This window comes from Prunus dulcis, chromosome 1 (assembly GCF_902201215.1).
Source record: "Prunus dulcis chromosome 1, ALMONDv2, whole genome shotgun sequence".
NCBI classification, from domain to species: Eukaryota; Viridiplantae; Streptophyta; class Magnoliopsida; order Rosales; family Rosaceae; genus Prunus; species Prunus dulcis.
In genome coordinates, this window is record NC_047650.1 from 35,061,822 (window position 1) to 35,083,478 (window position 21,657).

Genomic DNA, 21,657 nt, shown 5'->3' on the forward strand with positions numbered 1-21,657 from the left:
ATTGGCACGATTTAATGTAGTGTAGCCCATTTGTCTTCCATATGGGCAAATCATATTCTTTCAATAAAAGGTAGCATAGTTGAAAATTAAATTGCCACTCATAAATCATCATGCTGTCTACGTCACATTGTGTTCAATACTCAGTACATTTATTCTTCGTTTGGGAAATTTAAGTTACATAACTTTCGAAATCCAGAATTCTCCTTCCATCACAGAAGCTTAAATATGGAGCCTAGTATTTCCTGTGCGCCAACTCCTTCACAATATCGGCAAGATTTTTCTCACTCCCAACACTCTGAACCCACTTGGCGTTTATCTGTACCCACTCAATGCTCTGCTTCAATGTTCTCGTTATGGAGAGGTCAGGATGGACTTTGAAGAACTCATCTACTTCCTTAACCTTCTCGAATGAAGCCAACTGCAGAGGAAGTAAAACCACCAAAAGTACAACGAAGGCACAAGCATTGAATAAAATGGAAAGGCATCAGAACAAAACAAAAGGCCTCAAAGACAAGAACAAACATTTCAAGAGAGAGAACGAACCGGTGAAATGATGGCACTGACAAAGCGAAGCAGATATCCAGAACTCCAGGTCTCTGAGATGTGCTCCCAGTTATCCTGTATTTTGGATCATCCAAAGGGCGAAATGAATCATGTTAACAATAGTGGGGAAAATAAATTCATTAATGTCATTAAAAACTAGTGCTTGAGAGATGCCTTCAGCCACGTCCAAGCTGTTTCCCGCCCTTTACTACTAACAGAAAGCCCGAGGGCTGCATCCTGTCTGCGGACCTACATAGATGGGATCATCAAACTAAGTACCATCAAGCTTTGAGATCTCTTAATTCAAATTTTCAACCAGTAATTAAGATATATATATATAACAACATCGCAAGTACCTCAGAAGACAATAAGAAGTTGAGAAATTCCAGTATTATGTTGGGATCTGGACAAGACGCTAGTGATCCTACAGGCACAAAGAGATGCATTACTCCCTGGCATAACAGACTCAGATGTTCGGCATACTTTTACTAAATTAATCAGTATTACTTAAAATGCGGGTTTTCTCCTCCCTTAGATCAGTCTCTCTGTAAACTCCAAGAAGAGATTCATAGCCCGATCTTTTAGACATGCTTACTCTTTGCATTACAGCCACATACACTGCCTGCAACAATAGTTAATAATGAACATCAAGAGGGAATTTAAAAGGTTGAATGTACAGTTTACATCGAGACAACCTTTCTTATATCAGGAGGAAGGAGTGGCGTATTTCTGTCATCTAAGAAGGCATGAAAACGCCTACTTGCTTCATCTATCGTCAGGTCATGCCCAAACACAGCAAGGGCAGTCAAAATGTCTCCTCTCAGCATTGCATCTAAATGGCTCTCACCGGGTTTAGGCTCCCAACCAAGCTTCCTGTAAACAAATTCAACATAAATAATAAACTGTACACAAAAATAAATAAAAAGAAAGGAGAAAATTTTGTGGATAGTTTGAGAGTGTTAAATATTTTGCTCCCGCCCCAACTTCATTATCATCAGACAAGCTTATCTACCTAGGTACTTGAGTAGTTAAAACAGAACAAGCTTACTCTGCAGAGTACTGGAAAAGGCCAATAAATAATTGATTAATGAGATCCAGTAGCTCGGGCACAGCATCAGCGGCAATTGTTGCCAGCTTATAACTTATCTGTGAAAAGTGAAGACCAAAATCGGACCAAGGACACAAATACAGTAACATAAACACAAAGCAGAGGTTATCATTACGGGAATCAAATTTGACAGCACTGTACAGTCAAGTTCCTCTCGGTAAGCACCCAGCAAGGTAAGCAGTGAAGCAAACGACTGCTGGCGAGCCATAGAAAGGGCAAATGAATCATCCAAAACTCCTGTTAAAAGGAAACAAAATGGCAAAAACTAAACACTACCATTTAACTATCAAATAGATACGCAAGTGTGTGCATAAAAAATTGATTACCAAATCTGTCAGTTGCAGACAAGTGTTTCTTTTCTATCGCACTTCTAAGTGCAGCTGAAAGTTCCTCCTCATATTTCACCCTGTAAAAACCAGTCTGATCCACATTGACTTTTATCCAACTACATAATGAGCCTCTGCATCCAGTCCCTGCTATGGAGCAACCCAGAAATTCCTTTACATCAAAAGTTTCGAACTTCTTTTGTAGTAGGAAACTTTTGCGTACATCATATGAGCCAAAGCATAATGTTATTGGCACAATCCATTGCCCATCACCTTGGGAACCACTCGAGTAGAATTGTGTCTGCCATTTATTGGAATAAAATCTAAATAAATTATCCAACAGCTTATATATGCATTAGAGCTTTCTTTCAGAATTTCACTTGATAATCAAACAAGATTTTGAAGGAGGTAAACATAAGGAAACCTGGTCAAACTCCAATTTCTGATCTTTGACTTTGACAGAAATAACCGGGTAACCCTTTTGCTGTGTCCATGAATTCATTAGCTTGTTCACAGGTTCACCAGATCCCTCCTGAAGCGCAGCCCATAAATCTTCTGTCTTTGCATTTGAGGAAGCATGCTTTGTTATGTATGAAGCAAGTGACCTCTAGAGGCATGAAAAAATAACATGCAATTAACTCTGTAACTTCCATGAGAAATGGATTTAATAAACAATAGCCAAAATTCAAAAGTTGAGGGAAAGAATATGAGACACACTTCAAACACCTTTATCATATGAGCAATATAGCCTGATTTGAACAAAATTAGCTACAGTACATAGTAATAACTCTGCTGTTATGAACAACATATATATCTGCACCAAGTAGGACTGTCAATCAAGCCAGGCTGACCGTCTTTCCCTTAATTCTGGTCTGTTATGATGATTCAAGGTTGATTTCTAGAACATAATTCCAAAGGAATTCATGTATTGGTGTTCTCTACAAGCACCTATGTAATTTAATTATCTGTAATGGAACAGAATCATCTTCCTCTTATTTTGTAGGCTTTATTTCAACAGATATTACATAAATGGTTACCCTATTTCATTAACTGTATAACTTATGGCATACACAAATAAGACCAAAGCCATTATGTTCAGTCTGGACCATGCTAACATTAGATCTAATGGTCAAGATCAGCCCAACCTCAAATTCATGCTAAAATACTATGATTAAGCTCCACATTGGACCAAAGAACTAGATGTTGAGCTAGTTCAGTATTCCACATCACAATCTAACAATTTTCTCAAGATCTCTATCCTCCTAAAATCCTGTATGCCCAGAAGCCTTTATTTTTTGGAAATCTCCATCACATAAATGTAAAAATTTCAGAAATAAGATAGTTGCTTCAATCTTCAAGGATATTTGCTAACATACCAAAGGACCAACCTGGAAGCATTCAGCACCAAGATAGTTTTGTAGCATCTGGATAACAGAAGCTCCTTTTCTATAACTTATTGCATCAAATATTTCATCAACCTCAGAAGCATGATTGATTTCCACCTGGCCAAAAAGAAGAAAGATTAAAACATAATATAGCAGACACACATATATTCTAAACCCTTCAATAAATGATGCCCTGCAAAGTGTAGTGGTGATCCAGGTTTGATGCCACGAAACAGCAAAATTTTGGACAACAGATTTAGAATAAAACCCATGAAAGACTTGATCCACGTAGAAGTACCTCAATGGGGTGAGATCCTTCAAGCCCATCCAGCTTAAGACCCCCAGTAATTTCATCAAGAAATTTAGTCCACATTTTCCACTCTGGGAACAAGCTATCAGTAGCTAAATAGCTCACCTAATGGCGTTAAAATACTTACTTTAAGTCCAAAAGCAAATAAAATAACAAGTACAACAAGTGAAATGAAGTGATACCCATGTCGCAAATCCCTCGTTCAGCCATAAATGTGTCCACCATTCCATCGTTACAAGATTGCCAAACCACTGGTGTGCCAATTCATGTGCCACAACAGTTGCAACCTTTCACAAATTCCAAATGAAACGATTAAACATTTCTTTAGGGTTCAAAAACAACAGCTACATATCATATGAACCAAGCTAAATTCTGAAAGCTAGAGTGACATTCAGGATGTGTATGTTACCCGTTGTTTGTTGGCAGCTGCAGAATGCTGTTCATCAAAGAGCAAATCTGTTTCTTGGAATGTAACTAAACCATAATTTTCCATGGCACCAGGAAAATCAGGGATTGCAACCATATCCAATTTGGGCAAAGAGTATGACACAGCAAAGTAACTGTCTTCGTCAATGATTCCATTTTGAATGCCAAATATAATGATGCAGAATTAGCAGGGAAGGGAAAAAAAAAAACTAGAGAAACTACCACTTATAATCCACAACATGCATCAACTGTAATTTCAAATTTGAATATGAATGATTAGTAATTTTTTGTAGTATTGTGATCCAAAAACATACTCTCTGTAAAATTCAAGAGTCTTGGCAGCAACGTTCAAAGCAAACTTCCCTTGGTTCGCCTTACCAACTTGACAATAGACCCGCACTTTGACCCCTGTGACGAGATGAAAGGTGACACCATCAAGAAAAGGTTGTACTAACATACACAAAACAAGGGACATTGTGTATGAGTTTACCATCAGATGTACGATCTTCAACATAATCAAACAACCCAACAACAACGGCCACCAAATATGTAGACATGATTGGTGATTCTTGAAATGAAACTGTCTTCAGATGTCCATGCACTTTCTCTTCTACAACCGGCATGTTGGAGAGAGATACTAATTCAGATGGAACATCATCCAATCTAATCTTGAATGTAGCCTGTCAATAAAAGTTCCGATAAGAATGAACGGGGTTCAATTCAATCTCTTTCTTTCCTAGTAGACTCAAAGATGAAATTAGAACTATGTTAAGTATCCAGAATCGCTTTAAACAAAATCATTATAGAGCAACCTTCCAAGCAGGCTCATCCCAGCATGGAAAGCACCGTCTGGCATCAACCGGTTCAAACTGTGTAACGGCCATATTTTTCTTCTCACCATTATGCTCATATGTACTGTACAGAATGAATCAAAGTTTAAGCATATCTGAAACATAATATAATCCAGAATTCGAAGAGCACACCTTGTGTAGAACCCCTTCATCTTGTCATTCAAAATTCCTTCAAACCCAATACCCAAAACTCCCGAACCAACCGGAAGCGTCTCTCCAAACTCCAGAACCAAAATCCCATCTTCTTCAAATGTCTCAACTTTCCAAGGCTTGAAAAGTACCTGCTCTCAGAAATCAGGTGAATTTAGAAGCACTTCCAAATGAACATTGCTTTTCTTTTTCTTTCTCGAGTACAATTGTACAATTGTCCAAAGCAAGCAAGCAAATGCATCATGCATGGCAGCAGGGATCAGTCAGTGGTACCTTGGAGGAAGCGAAAGACACGGAGGCGGCATCGACGGAGAGGTCGGCGGCGTTGAGGACGATGAACCGGGTATCGCAGACGATGTCGAGTTGGACGGCGACGGAGCCGCCGAAACTGCAGCCGGTGAGGTCCGGTTTGAGCGTTATATCGTATCGTTTCGGCACGGCGAATTTCGGCAGCCGAGACTGGCCTTTGAACTGCTCCATCTCCAAGTGAAGTGCCGATGACTTTGAAGTTGAAGGGCTGCAACGTCTCCAATTGGAAAGGCAGAGTCACGCTGACGACGACTATAATTTTGTATGTTCTTGTAGCTGTAGTGGCAGTGAAACATGCGACAATTTTTTTTTTTTTTTTTTTTTCTTTCCTCTATGAATATAATTCATAGGCTAAATTACAAGGGAGGTTCTAACTTGAGGACACTAATATTCTAGAAAATCAACTCTCATTTTCACTGAGGTAGATCAGTTAATTGATTTACTTGTTGAGTAATGCTATTTAATTTGTTTTAATTTATTTTTTTTGAAGGAAGATTTTTGTTTTTTTAATTATAAATTTCTAGGCATTATTGACAAATAAATAAATAAAATAGAACTTAAGTGGCAATATTAATTAGTTACCATCATCTGCCACGTCAGCTAATGTGCTGGGTAGGGCAAACACACTGCATTGCCAATTGGCTTAAACTTGTTTGAGTCGGTTTTGCATGTCTAACACCACTTAAAGGAAGTGATTGACAGACACAATTTAAGGCTTTGTAATTGATTGAAACCGGTTTAGAATGGAGTTTTATATTTTGAAATTTATGAAAATTAGTAGAAATTTTAGCAAAATAAAACTCTAGAAGTTGTAATGTTTTTATTTTGGGTCAAGAAAAGTTGTAATGTTTTATTCACACTCAACGTAGACTATTCTATTATCGAAATTAACAAATAATAAATAAAAAACCATTTTATAACAAGCCCACAAAACAAAGAAAATTCTCATCTCTAATCACACATATTACATGATACAACATAGGAGATCAAAAATTCATGTAACCGAAGATGCAGAAATCTTAATATATAAGACACAGGTCCAACAGAAAGAATTGGCACAATGCAACCAAACACAACAGCAACCCCGCCAGAAACCAACACCAACGCTGGCCGTGGCATTAACGATAATACATTAGCTGCTGACCTGATGAACTGTTAGGATATCCCTCATACATAGGTTGGGATCCACCAGAGTTCAAGGCCATGGACGTGGCTGCAGCCTGACTTAAGGCAAGTTGGCGCCGATAAGCCAACAAGTCAGCTGGAGAATAGACTTGGTTCATACCAGCAGCCGGAAGGATCTGATAGGGTTGGGCAGGAGGAGGCAGTGGATTCGAAGTTATCCCAGGAGGAGTTGGCTTGCTACCCCATGAACACTGCATACATGATCACACAAAACAATAGATGTTTTTAAGACACATATACACAGGCGCTTTGCGGAAACTAATCGAATGCACAAAAACCCACCAGAGGGTGATCTTGTGCATGTGCATGTGCATTGAAGAACAATTTTAAGAAGGCAACAGAACTGTGTGACCATCAACATGAAAAGACCTTGCAGTAGAGATTTTATTACCTTCATGGACTTTCCATGAATTATCCTGCCATTTGCCATTTGAATGGCCAAGGCTGCTTCTTCATGAGTGTTGTATCTCACAAATCCGAAACCTTTATCCCTCTGCACACGTACTTCCTCAATAACCCCAGCCCCAAGAGCATGAAACTGACTATGAAGTTCAGCTTGAGTAACCTGAAAATACAGACCAGATTTTCAGTAAGATTTTATGGCTAACAGCATATAGTTGTACCAACAGTTGAAAAGTTATGTCATAAGACCAAACTTAAGATTTAAAACTTAAATATGAAACATAATCTATCAACGTAGCCAGAATCACTGTTTAATCACCTCATGGGAGAGGTTGCCAACATAGACAGTAGTGTATGCTTGATTATTTTCAGGGGCCTCTTCATTGGAGTTCTCCTGACCTCCATCTGCAAAAGAAAGGAAACAGAACAAGACATCAACATCAAGTCTGGTACGAACTTCCCACTCAATCCTGGTATTATAAAGGACGGCAATGTATACTATGATCAACCATCAACCTAAGACCTATACTTACACTAGCAAATGCACACACTAAATCCCTATAACAATATCAGACCAACCAAAAAAATTGCACTATCAAAGTCAAACTCACTGCTGTCAGTTTTTGTTACATGAGACAACCAACATCAGACTAATTTTCATTAATTTGTCGATCTGGTCATATTTCATTAGCCAGAGGCGGAGAAATGGCTTCATCTCAGGCTACAATCAATAAATTCAATAATCTAATACCTGAACCAGATCCATGTATTAAGAGACTACATCCTGACCCTGTTATTAAACTTCATCGTTGCTCCTTTGGCACAATCTTATCTCAAAAACCACAACCATTAAAGTCCCAGAAGCCCTTGCAAGCAACCTCTGGCCTAACTCACCAAGGATCCTACATACTGTGGGCCAAGTCAGAAATTTTCATGATACCTGAAGATCCATTAGTAAGCACAACGGCATTTTGAGTGTCGCTATTCTGCTTCTCTTCATTGGAGCCAGCACTCTTAGTTGCCCAGTTGCATCTTATTTGTCTATTTCCAAGCCATTTACCTACAAAATGGAGTCCAGAACACATCAAACATTATGCACTAATGGTATCTTTCAAAACTGACCCAAAAAAAAAACCATGCAACATGAGGCAACATTTAGATGTGTTACCGGTTAAATCATTGATAGCACTCTGAGCATCCTATAAAGCATTTCCATGAGGCACTTAATCAGTTCACAGATATTCCAGAGTAAACAACATGTGGGAGGCAATTTTTGGGTGGGAAGAATCTCACCAAAACACTCTAATTTCTAATCACAACAACATAACAGATACCTGCTGGTTACGGAAAGAAACAAAACCATATCCTTTTGAGCGGCCAGTTTTGTGATCCCACATGACCCTTGCATCACTGCAAACAATAAAAAGGACAAAAGGAAAAAGTCTTGTAAACCTAACATCAGGACATTTAGAATTTAATAGGTGATTCAAACTGTTACCCCACACCCAAGTGGAAACACAAAATAAATTCAGTCCTTAAACTGTAGTCAGTCAGTAACATGAACATTTGGTGAAAGTAATGAGGTAAAACTATAGCATGCTACCCTAGCGCCTGGGATATATCTGCTAAAACTTTGAAGAAAAAAAAATGATAATCGAAAGAAACAGGAACTCACGAACAACTAGGATAGACCGAGAAGCAAGCAAATAAAGTTGCATCTGTAACCTCTGGACTAAGATCACCAACAAATATATTGAAGTGCCCTGATAATTGTAAAATTGCATTAAAGGAATGAACCCTATAAAATTGTAACAAGCAACACTATCCGACAGCAGCAGTAGAACAACTGAAGCTCAAAGTAACCTGAAGTATCCTCCCTCTGGCTATTGGCATATGCCCAATTCACTTTAAGTGCCTGACCATAACTGCAAATCAAAATTAGAAAGACAAATAAATATAAACCATTTCTTTATGATGATAACCATTTTTAAATAATTATAAATAAATAAATAAAACACAGAGAGAGAGAGAGAGGGTTGATGTTTAATATTGAAGTCAAGAAAGGCATGAGAGTAACCACACTTGATCTAAAGTAAGTGAATGCTTACAGTTGGCGTCCATGCAATGTCATTATTGCAAGGGCTGCCGAATTTCGATCATGGTAGTCAACAAATCCATATGATGACTGTAATAAAAAATATACAGTCACATCGTGAAGGGAAATTCATTAAGGGGAAAATCAATTTTGAATATGGAGTACTCAATGTACCTTATCCTTTCTGATGAGCTTGCATCCTGCAAGAGGACCAACACTCTGGAAAACTTCAGCAAGAAGCTTATCGGTGACATTTACGTGAATGTTTCCAACATACCTGAAACCATCATGCCATCAGAATTTATCAGCATTAATTCAAATGAATAATGTCCACTTTAAATTTAAATAATTTGAACTACTCAAAGTCACGAAGTCCACTTAGGCTAAAAAAATTTCACCCCGACTAACATAAAGATGAATGCAAAGGAAGACAAAAGACTCAAGAAATAGAGAAAAACAAAAAATCCATACAGCACTTACACACTGTGGCATGTAGATGGGTCAAATCCGGGAGGCAGATTTCCACTTGGGATAGGCTCCATCTGCACATTGTAAAAATAGAAAGAAGATAAACAAAAAATCCTAGCAAATCTAAGATGGTACCATACATGAACCGTCCCCAAACATCCTAAGTAAAAGCACCAAGTACGGAGAAAAACTCTGGCAACAAAAAATACAAACTTAAGCCCCCAACCAAAAACAAATGTCTTAACAAATGATATTTCCTATTCTGATGAATTACATAAAGTTTGAGTGAATTAGGTGATACCCAATAACTCAAATCATCTATTTTTGTGATCAAAGCAGGCAAGCAAGCAAGCACACAAGCCATACACAGAGAGAGGGAGAGAGAGAGAGAGAGAGTGATGGGACCTGAGACATGGCAGCGGCGAGCACACCAGGATGGTACATGTGCTGTTGTTGTTGTTGCTGAAGAAGAGCTTGCTGCATTATGGCTTCTTGTTGTTGCTGTTGCTGAAGCTTCAATCTTTGTTGCATATTATTATACTCCCTACCCAATTTTTTATTTTTTATAAATCAGAACAAAGGCAGATCACCCATTAATCCAATGTTCGAATCTCGAGCAGTGCAAGAATACACAGAAAAAAGTTCGAATTCAATCATCAAATTCCCAAATTCTGCAACTTTCCTCTGAAAATCATTTGGGGGTTCTTAAAAAACTGAACTTTTTCACTCGAATGTAAGAATCAGAGTGTCAGATAAGATAATTCAGACAAATCTTAACAAGAAAATAGAAACCCAAAAAGAAAAAAAACAGAAGAAAGAGAAAAAAAGAAAAAAAAATTGTAAGAGAGGGAAGATAGAAACCTGAGGAGGTGATGGGTAGAATTGGAGCGAAACTCGGTGTGGCTCTGTTGTTGTTGTCTTCTGTCGGAGAAACTTTCTCACAGTGAAAAGCTGAAACCACATGACTCGGGTTCGGGTAGAATAAGACTGTCCTCCTCATTAATCATTATTTTGTTTTTCTCACTCCCAAAATTGTCCTTTTTGTTTTTTCTTTTCTTAAAAAAATCTATTTTCAAAATTTGTTTGACCTCCCAAATTAATTATAGAAGAAGGATTTTTTTTTCTTCTTCTTTGAAATGCATTATTTTTATTTTAAAAAAAATGATAGATATTTACGAAGTTTGCCCTTATTTTATTAATTTACTTTTTTGTTTGTTTATTTTAGTGCAGTTTTAAACCCTTTTCTTATCAAATTCAATTTTTAGGGAAAAAATGTATCATTTGATCAGAAAAACAACATTTCTCCTCCTATGGTCACACATGTCATGTCAAGTCTATATTTTATTAGTTAAATACAATTATTTGTACTCCATTCTCAAAGAATCTTTATCTTTCTATGTTGATTATTTATTTTATTTTAATTCAGTATAAAAGCTTCTCTCTTTAAAAGACCGATCATGCCAAACATAGTTGGTGAGAGCAAAATAAATATTATACTTTTTTGGACTGTTTTCATCACACCTAAAATTACCAAATATCCACTAATTGCAAATGGGCTCTCTGACTTTCATGAAACCACATCTTTTTTTATTTGGATCAAATGTCATAACTCATAACAATATATCAAAAATTGAACTTAAATACTTTACAAAATGCGATTTCATGCCGGCGACTTAAATCAAGCCAATTATGAACTAGTTTATAACCTCAAATTTGGAACATGGCTAAACCTTTTGGCCAAACATTTGACCTAGCTACCAATTACAAGCTAAACTTAGTACTGTTTAATCCCTCACACTAATGTTTACAACACCGATATCTTCCCGCGTATAGTAGAGACTACAAATGCAGGTCAGTGCACAGATTTAGGCCATTTCTTTTGCAGTATGAAGTGTACACCTCTCCGTTTGCTATCGGAAGAACACCAGCATCCATTTTGAGTTGAATCACTTTGAGGGGGGCAATAAGTGAATGTTCATACAAATTTATTTGCAAAAGGTCATTGTCATCATAGGAAAGGGTAGCACTTCTGTATAATGAAGCAAGGCTACACGGCTTCCAACATGACTTCTTCTTCAACCTTTGGTTTGCTCTTAGGTCGACCGGATCGTCTTACATTACTGCTTGACAAAAGCTCCAATGCATCTTCCAGGGTGATTTCACTGGGTTTCTTATTCTGCATGTGTAATGAAGATACCCAACTTTAAATTTGGTAAGGAATAAGAATTGGTGAAATATTCTCTCAACTCTTTGACAACAGAATTCTGAATGTATAAAGTTAAATAAATGATCTTATTATAGTTCCATTGTGGTCTTAAATCTATATAAAAATGGGATCAAACCGATACAATACGCATTGTGATCCAAAGAGATTTCCTCAGAGAAATGGAAGGAACATGTATCACATGTGGAAAATCTAGTTGGATCTCCAAGTTTTTCCTCGGAGAAAAACATTTAAACTATTAATTACTATTGCTATAAACCAAGCTCGTATTTTAACTCCATTACCTTGTAGACCTTAGGAACAGAAGCAATTGTGCGCCGATGTCTAACTGCAAACCCAACCCTTGCCACCTTTATAATCACCGGTTGCCCATCCTCTGGATGGTTACCCTGAAATGAAATTAAAACACATATACAGAGAACAAGAGAATGAGTTCAACGATGATGAAGAGGAAGCAGAACTCAGCAGAGCAAAATGGAAAACAAACCAATGTCACAGGATAGCGCATTAACTCCAGAGCATCTTCAAGGGTAATTGAACCCACATCCTTTATCTGAAAAGTGATTCCACGTAAATATAAAGATTACAGATTTCAAATAAAAGCATGGTGCATCTGCCATACACAGAGCACACAAAGAAAAAAAAAAAAAGACAAAGAAAAAAGAAAGTAAAAGGGTTGGTAAAATTGAACTAAGATTTTCTCTTGGGTAGGCATGGAAATCTTTTTTAGCACATGAATGAACTCGTATAAATCACATGCAAGCATACAAGCACATACATACTTAACTATTATGAATATGGTTTTGACAGCATTATTAAAATCAACTCCAATAATGGCAAGAAGATGTGTAGATAAACATCTCAAAGATCCGCATAGAACCAAACAAAAGGAAAAAAAAAGTATCATATAAAACCAGAATAAAAAGTTCCAATGTTTAGTTACAGTGTAACTTTTACATACATGGGATACAGAGGCTCTTTTAGGTGAGTTTCCCTTCCTGTCTTCACCAAGTTGTACATAGGATCCATATGGACCATTTTTCAAAAGAACCTGAAAGGCGACATACATTTTTCTTTAATGTAAACATAACTTACAATAATAAACTCAAGCAAAGCTAAGGGTCCAGTGGACCCTAAACCAACTATAGAAATATCAGAATTCAAAACAAACCTTTTCATTGGAACCTGGACTAAGACCTAGCACTTTTGGTTCCTCCATACTGCTGTTCTTCGGGGTACTCTCTTCTTCATCATCACCATATAATGTCTTAGCAATGTACCTATTTGCAGCAACCAAATGAACATTGATAACTTATGGATGGTGATTTTTCTTTCACTACAACTAGGACAAATTTAGACCAACAAAATGCAAGTTAGAATTATAACAAAGCTCTGCTATTTCTATTGCCTAATGTTATAGAAAGGAGCCATGTCTGATAACTGAAAGACATGCAAGTTGAAATTATAAGAAGGCTCTGCTAGTTCCATTGCCTAATGTTATACAAAGGAGCCATGTCTGATAACTGAATCTTTCTTTTCACTGTAAGCGACCTGGAAAATACATAGGGTTCTGTTCACTGTTCTAAAGTTTAGGTGAAATCCCCTTTCAGGGTCTTTTGAGGGCCGGGGCTTGCTAGAGGGACAACCATTTTGGTTGTGTATGTTGTTTGCCATTCCATTAGAATTGGCTTGCCAACTTTTCACATATATGTAGGCCCATGGGCAATGGCCAAACAATGAAATTGGCCTTTGACCAATACTGGGTTGTTTCCTTTCGTATTTTGTTACTTGTTCTATTCTTTGCATTGGACCGTAATTGTAGTGCTACTGGCAACAGAAGGATCAAATGACCATATTGCCACACATGCATGAAATTAAGTTACACCATAGCTTTTCATACTCACTTGCACTTTGGGTGTTGGTCACAACCAATAAAATAGCCTGCACCGAACCGACTCACTTTGAAAATCAAATTGCCTTCCATACAACTGAAACATGTACAAGTGAAGATTGTAATATGTATTAGAAACGGTGCTCAAGAAAACAATTTCATGTGTGCAGAAGAGTAGATAAGCCATCAAAACAGCATCCCAGAATCAAATCTGAACTGCAGAAAACTTAATGAGAACTAGCCATATCAAGAAGAATTTCATCAAACCATATGCATACCATGGGCATGTCCTGCTTTGATCGGGAAGAGAAGCAAACAAGAAGTCTCCAAATTTTTTTTCCATCATCTTCTCCACCTGAGATTATATGGCTTATAATGAATACGAAAGTTCCTATAAGGATATTTTACGAAAAGAAGGTTATGTTTAACAAAGACTAAACCTTACCTGATGAATATGAACAGTACTGGTACGGTCACAATAAGCGCTGAATCGGGTCCAATAATCTCTAAGGAGGCCCTTCCATTCAGTTAAGCCAGCAGAGACATTATCAAGCTGGTGAGAAACATAAAGAAGTCAATCACCAGTAACAAAAAATGTTTGGGTAATCAAGTACATCAAATAGTTAACAATGGAAGGTGAACAGTATTGCTTGATTGAGCCCAACATATATCAAAATCATGTAGCTACAGCAACCAAATGAAGAAACTATTTTAGGTTTTTCTTTTTCGTGTTGAAACTAAAGAAACTTTTATTGAAAAAGATTATATTCAATATAGATTTACCTCAGTCTCCATATCAGCAGTAAAACTATAATCTGTAACCTCGGAAAAATGGTGGCCGAGAAATGCTGACACCTAAAGGTAACCAGAACAATAAAATAAATTGAGAGGACGAATGGGATGTCGAAGTATCTCATGGACACAACAGTAAAATGTTAAGCATGCTCTTCAACTAAGAATTACTGATAATTTAATGCAAAACACAACAGTAAGAGAAGTGTAAGAAGAAAATTAACTATAAAGGGAACCAAAAAAAAAAAAAAAAAACCAAAACCCCACAGATACACAACCATCTAAAAGTTTTGATAGGAAATACAGAATAAAAACTAGGATGAAAAGTAAACCAATAAACCAGGAAATAAATAAATAAACAAGCACCAGTCAGACATGACCAGTGTTAGAAATAGAAAATTCCACATAACAATGGACTTGCATGTAGCCACAAGGGAACATGTAAAGATCTTTTATATTTCTCTAACGTCCATAAAACCAGAAGGAATGCCAGAACATACCATACGACCACGAAATTCTGGATGTAACACACGGCTTTTCACTGTCACATAGTTTCTATCCTGGCACCACAAATAAATGAGAAGTCAAAATATTGTTAAGTTATAAATCGAAGTAAATTAAGACATTTGCAGAGATGGCTGTTAAGAGACAAATTTATTAAAAATTAAGACATCATTCTCAAGAGCATGCTTATTGTGATGATATGAGATAACTTACCAGAATACATGTTGAAACTACTGAAAAAGGGTTCTCAGGATATGAGATAGAAATAACTCAAGAAATTGTGCTTTTTTCGAACAGAAGAATACATTAGAAAAATATAATCAACGAAAAACCTGGCTATGTGAACATCATCACATACCTGTAAAACTTTCAATGTGCTTGCATAAGTTGAAGGTCTTCCAATCCCAAGTTCCTCCAATTTCTTAACCTTATAGCACACAAAACCACAAAGGTCAGAGAACCAAAGCTAAACAGAAAAGAAGTACACAATTTGAACTCGAAAATTTATAGCGAGCACTAAAAATAAAAAAAGGAGTTCAAACCATGTTCTGGTATAATGAAAAATTATAAAACTTTACCAATGATGCCTCAGAGTAGCGTGCAGGAGGTTGAGTGTGGTGTTCCTTGAGTTCCACTTTACCAACGTATAATGGATCCCCACACTGCAGAACCAAAATAAAGCACTTATTCAAGCAACATCACGTGGCCCGCCAATGCAAATTTTACCAATAAAAATTAATTTCTGATGAAATTGAACAACAGACTTGGAGTTGAAATTTACCTTCAAGGAATTAAGAAGTCCAAAACCTTCATTACGACTGTTCCCTTCATTTTCTTTATACTTGACTGCCTGAGCTTCCACGTCCTAAAATTATAAATTAGACATATTGGACAATCTCACATAAAAGCATGCAACAAAGTGCCAATTTAAAATAGGGTATATAGCATCAAATGAATCACATGTAAGTGAAACTATATGAACAAGAGGCAATTTACTCTCCAAATCCTCACATATTTGTAAAATTTAGATCCAATGACTAATAGATATGATGAGTTCAAGATATCAAAAGGTAAACTGACATATAAACTCGTAAATATTAAGAAGATTTTGTTGTTTACCAAAATAAAATAGCAGATTCAGTTTATTAATAAAGGATTCCCATCAGTTTGAACCACACATAATTATGAAATTGCAAACAGGTATGATTGTGGCACTCCAGCCAAATGTATATGCACATTTTATGGTGTTTACAACCATACTAAGATGGAAAATAGATTATACCTCAAAGACTGCCTGATATCCAAGGAACTCAACCCTTGAGCATGAAGATCGGAAAACAATGGACTCGCCCGCATTTCCAATATCAAGTTGTATCTGGTAAGATTGATGGGGCAAATAATTAGGCAAGAGATGGTGGATTTGCATTACATACATATGACTGAACATAAGAACCAGGATATGAGAAAAAGTCAACAAGTTAATGCATTTTCTATTTGACTGCTAGTCACATCACTTGAATGAGAAGAATTTTCATATGTTTACATTCTAACCTGCTCAATTGTAGCAGGCTCCATTTGACATGCCACTGTCCGACACCAAATAAGAGTGTACAACTTCAATGAATCTTCATCAAGCATCCCACGGAACAAGGCTAAATGCCAAGTAGAAAATTTTATGGTCAATTCACTTGAAAGAGACTATCAACTTATCAAGAGATGAAATGAACATCTACAAAACTTGCATTAGAAAAATGTAGAAATTGTCATATAGCATGCAGAATTATTTACATGGCAATCTTCGAACATCAGTTGGTCTAATCGCTTCATGGGCCTCTTGAGCATTCTTCACCTTTTTAAAAAATTTGCGTGGACTTTCTGATGCAAAATTCTGTCCATACCTGCATCAAAGGAATATTGTTTGTAAAGGACACAAACAAACATATAGATCTCAAAAAATATATTAGAATATGACTAATGAGATTTCCATGCAAGCAAAAAAGGTCTAAGTTTTAAGTTGTAGGGTGGCAAAACATAAAATATATTAGAATTGTAGTGGATTGAACAAACAATTGAAACATGGGCAACTTGTTCAGGACCCTGGGAAAATGTACTTGTATTTATTAATTCATAAAACCTACTTATAAATACAATTAAATTCAAATTACAAATAAATATATGTAGAAATGACATTTATCTCCAGCACCTTTGAATTACCAAGGAGCACACATCCTTACAGGCTTCATCAGAAATCTGTAGAATTTAAAAACAATAGGTATTAGAAATAACTAACGAATCTCAACCTCATTTAGACATGAATGATATGGGCTCAAAACCATGGATCTTTGAGGCAGTGTAAATCATGTGCACATAAGAAGACAATCAGCATATAATAAAGTATGAGCTATCATAAAAAAGAAATGCAAGTACAATTATATATTGAAGCAAACTCAACAAATGAAAACTAGCAGCTTCAAAACGCTTATACTCGCCCAAGGAAGCTCATGCTTTTACATTATGCAGTATAAAAGATACCAATGTGCAATTGAGCAATTGAAAACACAAGACAAGGATACCCATTCTGCATGAGCATTTCAATTAAGTTCTGAAAATAATTAATTAGAAAGAACAATGTTATAATCAAGTAAAAAATTTACTTCACAATTTTCCTTTCACATTAGACAAAAAGATGCTTAGTAGGTCAAAAGCACTCTTACAAATTAGTTGAAAGCACCAGGTGGATTTCTCTTTTACGTAAGACCAATAAAATAATTGTTCTTAATGCAGCACACAAAGGAATTTTAAACGATATAAAAAAATATACAGTACTTGCCTTGAAGGGGATGAGATGAATTTAAAAATCATTTGATTAAATAAATTACAGAAGTACGCAGTTACAGTTACTTGAAAACCAAAGTGAGTTAGAATCTAACGAAAAGTTAGAAATTCAGTATATTCTGAGGTCATTAAAAACTGATCACCCAAAGAGAAGCAATACAAATGTGCAGAAGGAACCTAGCCACCAAAATCATCTGACAGACAACAAGAAACTTGATGAACTAACACGCACTAATATTCATGCAGCCAAAGTGATACCTACGTGTAGTCCATCTGTTCTCATGTATGTGATCAAACCCGCTGCCTTACCATCTGATAATTGAACCCCCTCATAAAGTTTCTGTGCAAGCTGCATACATAATGTAACTTCCATGAGCCACATACATATTCAAAAAGCAAAAAATAAAAAAAAAAATCTACACCTACCAATTCAAAGCATGAAATCAAAAGGCCAACTGAATTAAAGGACAAACTACTGACTAGAACAGAAGAGGAACATTGAAAATAAATAACAACTCTTCCTGGTTATGAAATATGTTGCACCAGGACTACATATCGTATTGCATGTCTGATTAAGAAAAAAAATCAGAACAGAGAATTCACCATTAGGGTGGTTTTGTTTTGAACAGAGATCTTTCTGCAGGAGAGGGTGGTGGGGGTTTAAATGAGCAATACTGCCCAAATAATTAGTTATGGTGGATAATACTCTTAAGAAGTTTATGACTTTATGTGAAGATAAACTAAAGCAGAAAGATACCCTTATAGTCATACAACATTCCATATGGACTGGATCAGTCAAACAGCCATTACACATATGAAGATCAAAGTTGACAACAATAATAGGCAAAAATATCCTCAACAGCATACGAAACGAACCAAAACCTAATAAAAAAACATAAATATTCTGAAGCAATGATAATAATTTAATTAAATATAAAATTCAATTTTAGCTTAGATGGAAATCAGAAGATAAAGGCCCCCAAACCCAAACCTTCATTGTATATGCTGCACTGAAATGTAATTTGTTTGCCGCATCCTGTTGAAGTGTTGATGTTATATACGGTGTGGGAGGATTCTTCCGCATTTTGTTTTTCTTAGAGCTGACCACTTGAAAATTTTGTGAATTAATCTGCCGTTCAATTTCTTTTGCCTTGGTATGAGAGTCAATAGAAAATTGATTTAACTTTTTGGAATCAAAATGGGTCAAGTGCGCTGAGAAGTCTGGGGCATTTACTGATGAACCTGGTTCTTTTTGGTCCAATTCAATCTCAGCAGTCCAATATTCCTGCTGTTTAAATTCATCAATTTCCATTTCTCTGTCACATAGAAGAGCCAGTGCAGCAGATTGGACTCGCCCTGCAGACTGGCAACCTGGTAGTTTCCTCCATAACAGTGGTGAAATGTTAAATCCAATCAAGTAATCAAGAGCACGTCGTGCAAGGTAAGCATGGACCAAGTTTTCATCGATTTCTCTTGGAGCTTGCAGAGCACTTTTGATAGAGGTCTCAGTGATTTCATGAAAGACAACTCTTGCTACATTAATATCTTCACGTAAAGCATCCTGTTGTTGCAGCATCTCAATAATGTGCCAAGCAATAGCCTCTCCTTCACGATCGGGATCTGATGCAAGAATAAGATTTTCTGCTCTGATGAACAAGGTAAAACAAATAAGAAAATTCAAAAAACATACCCCAAAAATTGAAAATAAAAAACAGAAATGCTTAAGTTACTGAATTCAATATCAGTACTATACACCAGCATCCTAGGTTAGAATGAATGCCCACAAAAAACGCATCTCATTAGTTTCCAACCATATGGGGAACCTTAACAGCCTCATAATCACAGTTGCTTAAGGCCAATTGGACGTGAATGAAAATGATAAAGAACCATACCCAGTTAGTGCAACCTTTATGCTCTTAAGATGAGTCCAGGCAGCAGATGGAACTTCCCACACCATACTAAAATCATCATCAGGCCTTACAGATCCTGACCTAGCAGCCAAGTCCCTTACATGACCATAGCTAGGCAGCACTTCAAACATATCACCAAGATAACCCTGAATAACCTTTGCCTTTGTAGCAGACTCCACAACCACGACAGTTCTCCCAGTCGCGGGGTACAGCTGCTTCAGTGTCATTTTTCCTTGAGGTTTCACTTTGCCCATTTTTTGTGGTATATGTTTCTGGGGTGACTTGGAATCTGAAGTTATAGACTTTCCCTTTCTACTAGAGTTTCCACTTTTCTTCTTTGGCTGGGGTTTTATTGAAGAACCATCACTAATTTCTACAGGCGCTTTTCCCGTGAAATTCAACTGAAAGACTGCAGTGTTAGTTACAATAGTGCAATGTAAAAATAAGATTCAATCCTAATTCTACTTGAAAATTTATAGTTGCTGACCTCTGAATCCTGTGCAGATTTTTTGCCACTTTTGGTACTACCAGATTTCTTTGTTTGAGAAGTACCTTTAGAACTTTGTGTCGCAGCAGCTTCTGCTGGGGCATTAGCAGCAGAAATTTGTTCTTTAGTTTTCTTGCTTTTCGACCTCTTTTTTCCTTTGACTTTAGGGACATGGTTATCATTGATTATAAGCGAATTTGAAAGGAAAGATCCCAGTTTTCCATCTCCCTTCTCACTTCCAATCTGCCGTTCAGTTGAAGCTTCTACATCAACATCTTTGGAGATGCTTGAAACTGTAGCTTCGTTTTTGCTTTGAGCCGCCAATGCCTTTTCCCGTTTCCTCCGTTTACTGAGCTGTTTGAAAAAAGATGTACTTACAGAATACTTGCCATTTTGGGCACCAACACTCTCTAATTTGCTTGTCACATGTGGAACTTGAGAAAAAAACCTCTTGGCAAAACCTCCAATGCTATAATTAGCTACACTTCCGAAAGACCCGGGACTGATAATATTACCAGGACCCAAAGAATTCAGGGAACCAGGTTTTAAATTAGAAAAGGCACGTTCAGACCCATCACCACTTCTTCTGAAAGAATGAAAACTAGGTCCAACCTTTGCAGGGTTTATCATGATCATGCAAGAAACTCCAGATTTTTTTAACTTAAGCTGAGAATAATTTCTGTATTTACTTGCAGTCAAAATCGGGGAAGATGGCAAAAAAACGCATGGGTAAGTCTCAAATGCCCTGTACTGCAACTGTTACACCAATTGCACACATTAGAATACGATTTTCAGAGAAACAGCATACGTAAACAAATTGTGAACACGCATTGGCACAAGCACACACACACACACAAAATTTGACATGTTGCACTAGCTTGAATATAGCACATTTAAGAAAACCCAACGAAAATCTACGCTTAATATTTGTATTAGTCGCTAAAGTAGCCCAGCCAATGTGAAAAAGCTACAGACTTGAATGTCCCAGCAACCCAAAACAGACCATGGCTTTAATTACAGCTAGAAATAGTATCATCATTTCGGGCTTTGAAGGAAGTGGTCCTCTGAGAAAAGCAAGAAATTGAAGGAAAATCAAAGATGAAAATAAAAGAACATGATTGATGTTTTACTAAGCAAACAACAAAAGAAACGCAAAGTGGGAACCTTGGCCATGGAGCGGCGGAGTCGCAGAGCTGAAGAAGCTAACGTGTTTGAGCAAACGAATGAAGAAGCAGAGGAAGTGGGGACGGTCAATGATAAGGTCCTTTGAAAATGAATCATCGCCATACCAGTTTCATTTGCTTGACGCAAAGATAAGGGAGTTTTCGTAGGGTGAGGCTATAAAACGAAGAGGGTTTTTGAGGGAGGGTTTTAGGGCATGTTTCAGACACTGGTAATGGTCCGGGTACGGGCCTCCAAATTTGATCCGGTAGTTAATGGCCCATTTCAGACGGGG

At 36.9% G+C, this 21,657-nt stretch overlaps 3 protein-coding genes across 7 annotated transcripts; all 3 read right to left on the bottom strand.

Annotated features, from left to right (window-relative positions):
* Nucleotides 1–76: 76 nt before the first annotated feature.
* Nucleotides 77–5,644, bottom strand: LOC117633915 (aminopeptidase M1-like). 2 transcript variants are annotated; one of them, XM_034367782.1, is made up of 19 exons: nt 5,373–5,644; nt 5,082–5,230; nt 4,911–5,013; nt 4,589–4,778; nt 4,413–4,506; nt 4,082–4,232; nt 3,855–3,959; nt 3,661–3,777; nt 3,366–3,479; nt 2,402–2,584; nt 1,978–2,278; nt 1,767–1,888; nt 1,592–1,689; nt 1,239–1,416; nt 1,051–1,165; nt 900–967; nt 718–792; nt 544–618; nt 77–418 (listed from the first exon to the last, which is right to left on the bottom strand). In XM_034367782.1, exons 1-19 carry the CDS (start codon nt 5,577–5,579, stop codon nt 233–235), a joined length of 2,631 nt encoding a protein of 876 aa, XP_034223673.1. In that variant the 5' UTR covers nt 5,580–5,644; the 3' UTR covers nt 77–232. The 2 variants fall into 2 exon arrangements, with proteins under 2 accessions (XP_034223673.1, XP_034223665.1); XM_034367774.1 differs by having other exon boundaries at nt 3,354–3,479.
* A 662-nt stretch (nt 5,645–6,306) lies between these two features.
* Nucleotides 6,307–10,557, bottom strand: LOC117612673 (oligouridylate-binding protein 1-like). Of its 3 annotated transcripts, XM_034341340.1 has the most exons (13): nt 10,420–10,554; nt 9,964–10,102; nt 9,571–9,632; nt 9,265–9,367; nt 9,104–9,180; nt 8,859–8,920; nt 8,671–8,758; nt 8,330–8,405; nt 8,164–8,194; nt 7,936–8,055; nt 7,315–7,400; nt 6,985–7,158; nt 6,307–6,784 (listed from the first exon to the last, which is right to left on the bottom strand). In XM_034341340.1, exons 2-13 carry the CDS (start codon nt 10,087–10,089, stop codon nt 6,527–6,529), a joined length of 1,263 nt encoding a protein of 420 aa, XP_034197231.1. In that variant the 5' UTR covers nt 10,090–10,102; nt 10,420–10,554; the 3' UTR covers nt 6,307–6,526. The 3 variants fall into 3 exon arrangements, with proteins under 3 accessions (XP_034197231.1, XP_034197238.1, XP_034197244.1); XM_034341347.1 differs by lacking the exon at nt 9,964–10,102 and having other exon boundaries at nt 10,420–10,557; XM_034341353.1 differs by lacking the exons at nt 8,164–8,194; nt 8,330–8,405; nt 8,671–8,758 and having other exon boundaries at nt 10,420–10,534.
* Nucleotides 10,558–11,179: 622 nt separating this feature from the next.
* Nucleotides 11,180–21,610, bottom strand: LOC117614760 (DNA topoisomerase 1). 2 transcript variants are annotated; one of them, XM_034343660.1, is made up of 22 exons: nt 21,366–21,610; nt 20,202–20,957; nt 19,697–20,115; nt 18,796–19,450; nt 18,067–18,153; nt 17,173–17,219; nt 16,758–16,867; nt 16,521–16,621; nt 16,252–16,344; nt 15,751–15,834; nt 15,548–15,631; nt 15,328–15,396; nt 14,966–15,025; nt 14,457–14,528; nt 14,119–14,226; nt 13,952–14,028; nt 13,687–13,770; nt 12,954–13,062; nt 12,744–12,833; nt 12,270–12,335; nt 12,067–12,171; nt 11,180–11,734 (listed from the first exon to the last, which is right to left on the bottom strand). In XM_034343660.1, exons 1-22 carry the CDS (start codon nt 21,486–21,488, stop codon nt 11,606–11,608), a joined length of 3,528 nt encoding a protein of 1,175 aa, XP_034199551.1. In that variant the 5' UTR covers nt 21,489–21,610; the 3' UTR covers nt 11,180–11,605. The 2 variants fall into 2 exon arrangements, with proteins under 2 accessions (XP_034199551.1, XP_034199552.1); XM_034343661.1 differs by lacking the exon at nt 14,457–14,528 and having other exon boundaries at nt 21,366–21,593.
* Nucleotides 21,611–21,657: the final 47 nt, after the last annotated feature.

Coding starts and splice junctions, on each gene's coding strand:
- LOC117633915 (XM_034367774.1), bottom strand. CDS start 5,579: ATGGAGCAGTTCAAAGGCCAGTCTCGGCTGCCGAAATTCGCCGTGCCG. Junction 1,166..1,238: donor TTCCTCCTGATATAAGAAAG/GTTGTCTCGATG, acceptor CTATTGTTGCAG/GCAGTGTATGTGGCTGTAAT. Junction 968..1,050: donor GGAGAAAACCCGCATTTTAA/GTAATACTGATT, acceptor TTGTGCCTGTAG/GATCACTAGCGTCTTGTCCA.
- LOC117612673 (XM_034341340.1), bottom strand. CDS start 10,089: ATGCAACAAAGATTGAAGCTTCAGCAACAGCAACAACAAGAAGCCATA. Junction 7,401..7,935: donor GCTTACTAATGGATCTTCAG/GTATCATGAAAA, acceptor TTTCTTTTGCAG/ATGGAGGTCAGGAGAACTCC. Junction 6,785..6,984: donor TTCATGGAAAGTCCATGAAG/GTAATAAAATCT, acceptor TCATGTATGCAG/TGTTCATGGGGTAGCAAGCC.
- LOC117614760 (XM_034343660.1), bottom strand. CDS start 21,488: ATGGCGATGATTCATTTTCAAAGGACCTTATCATTGACCGTCCCCACT. Junction 18,154..18,795: donor GTGCAGCATATACAATGAAG/GTTTGGGTTTGG, acceptor TTATGTATGCAG/CTTGCACAGAAACTTTATGA. Junction 17,220..18,066: donor TGAGAACAGATGGACTACAC/GTAGGTATCACT, acceptor TAAATTCTACAG/ATTTCTGATGAAGCCTGTAA.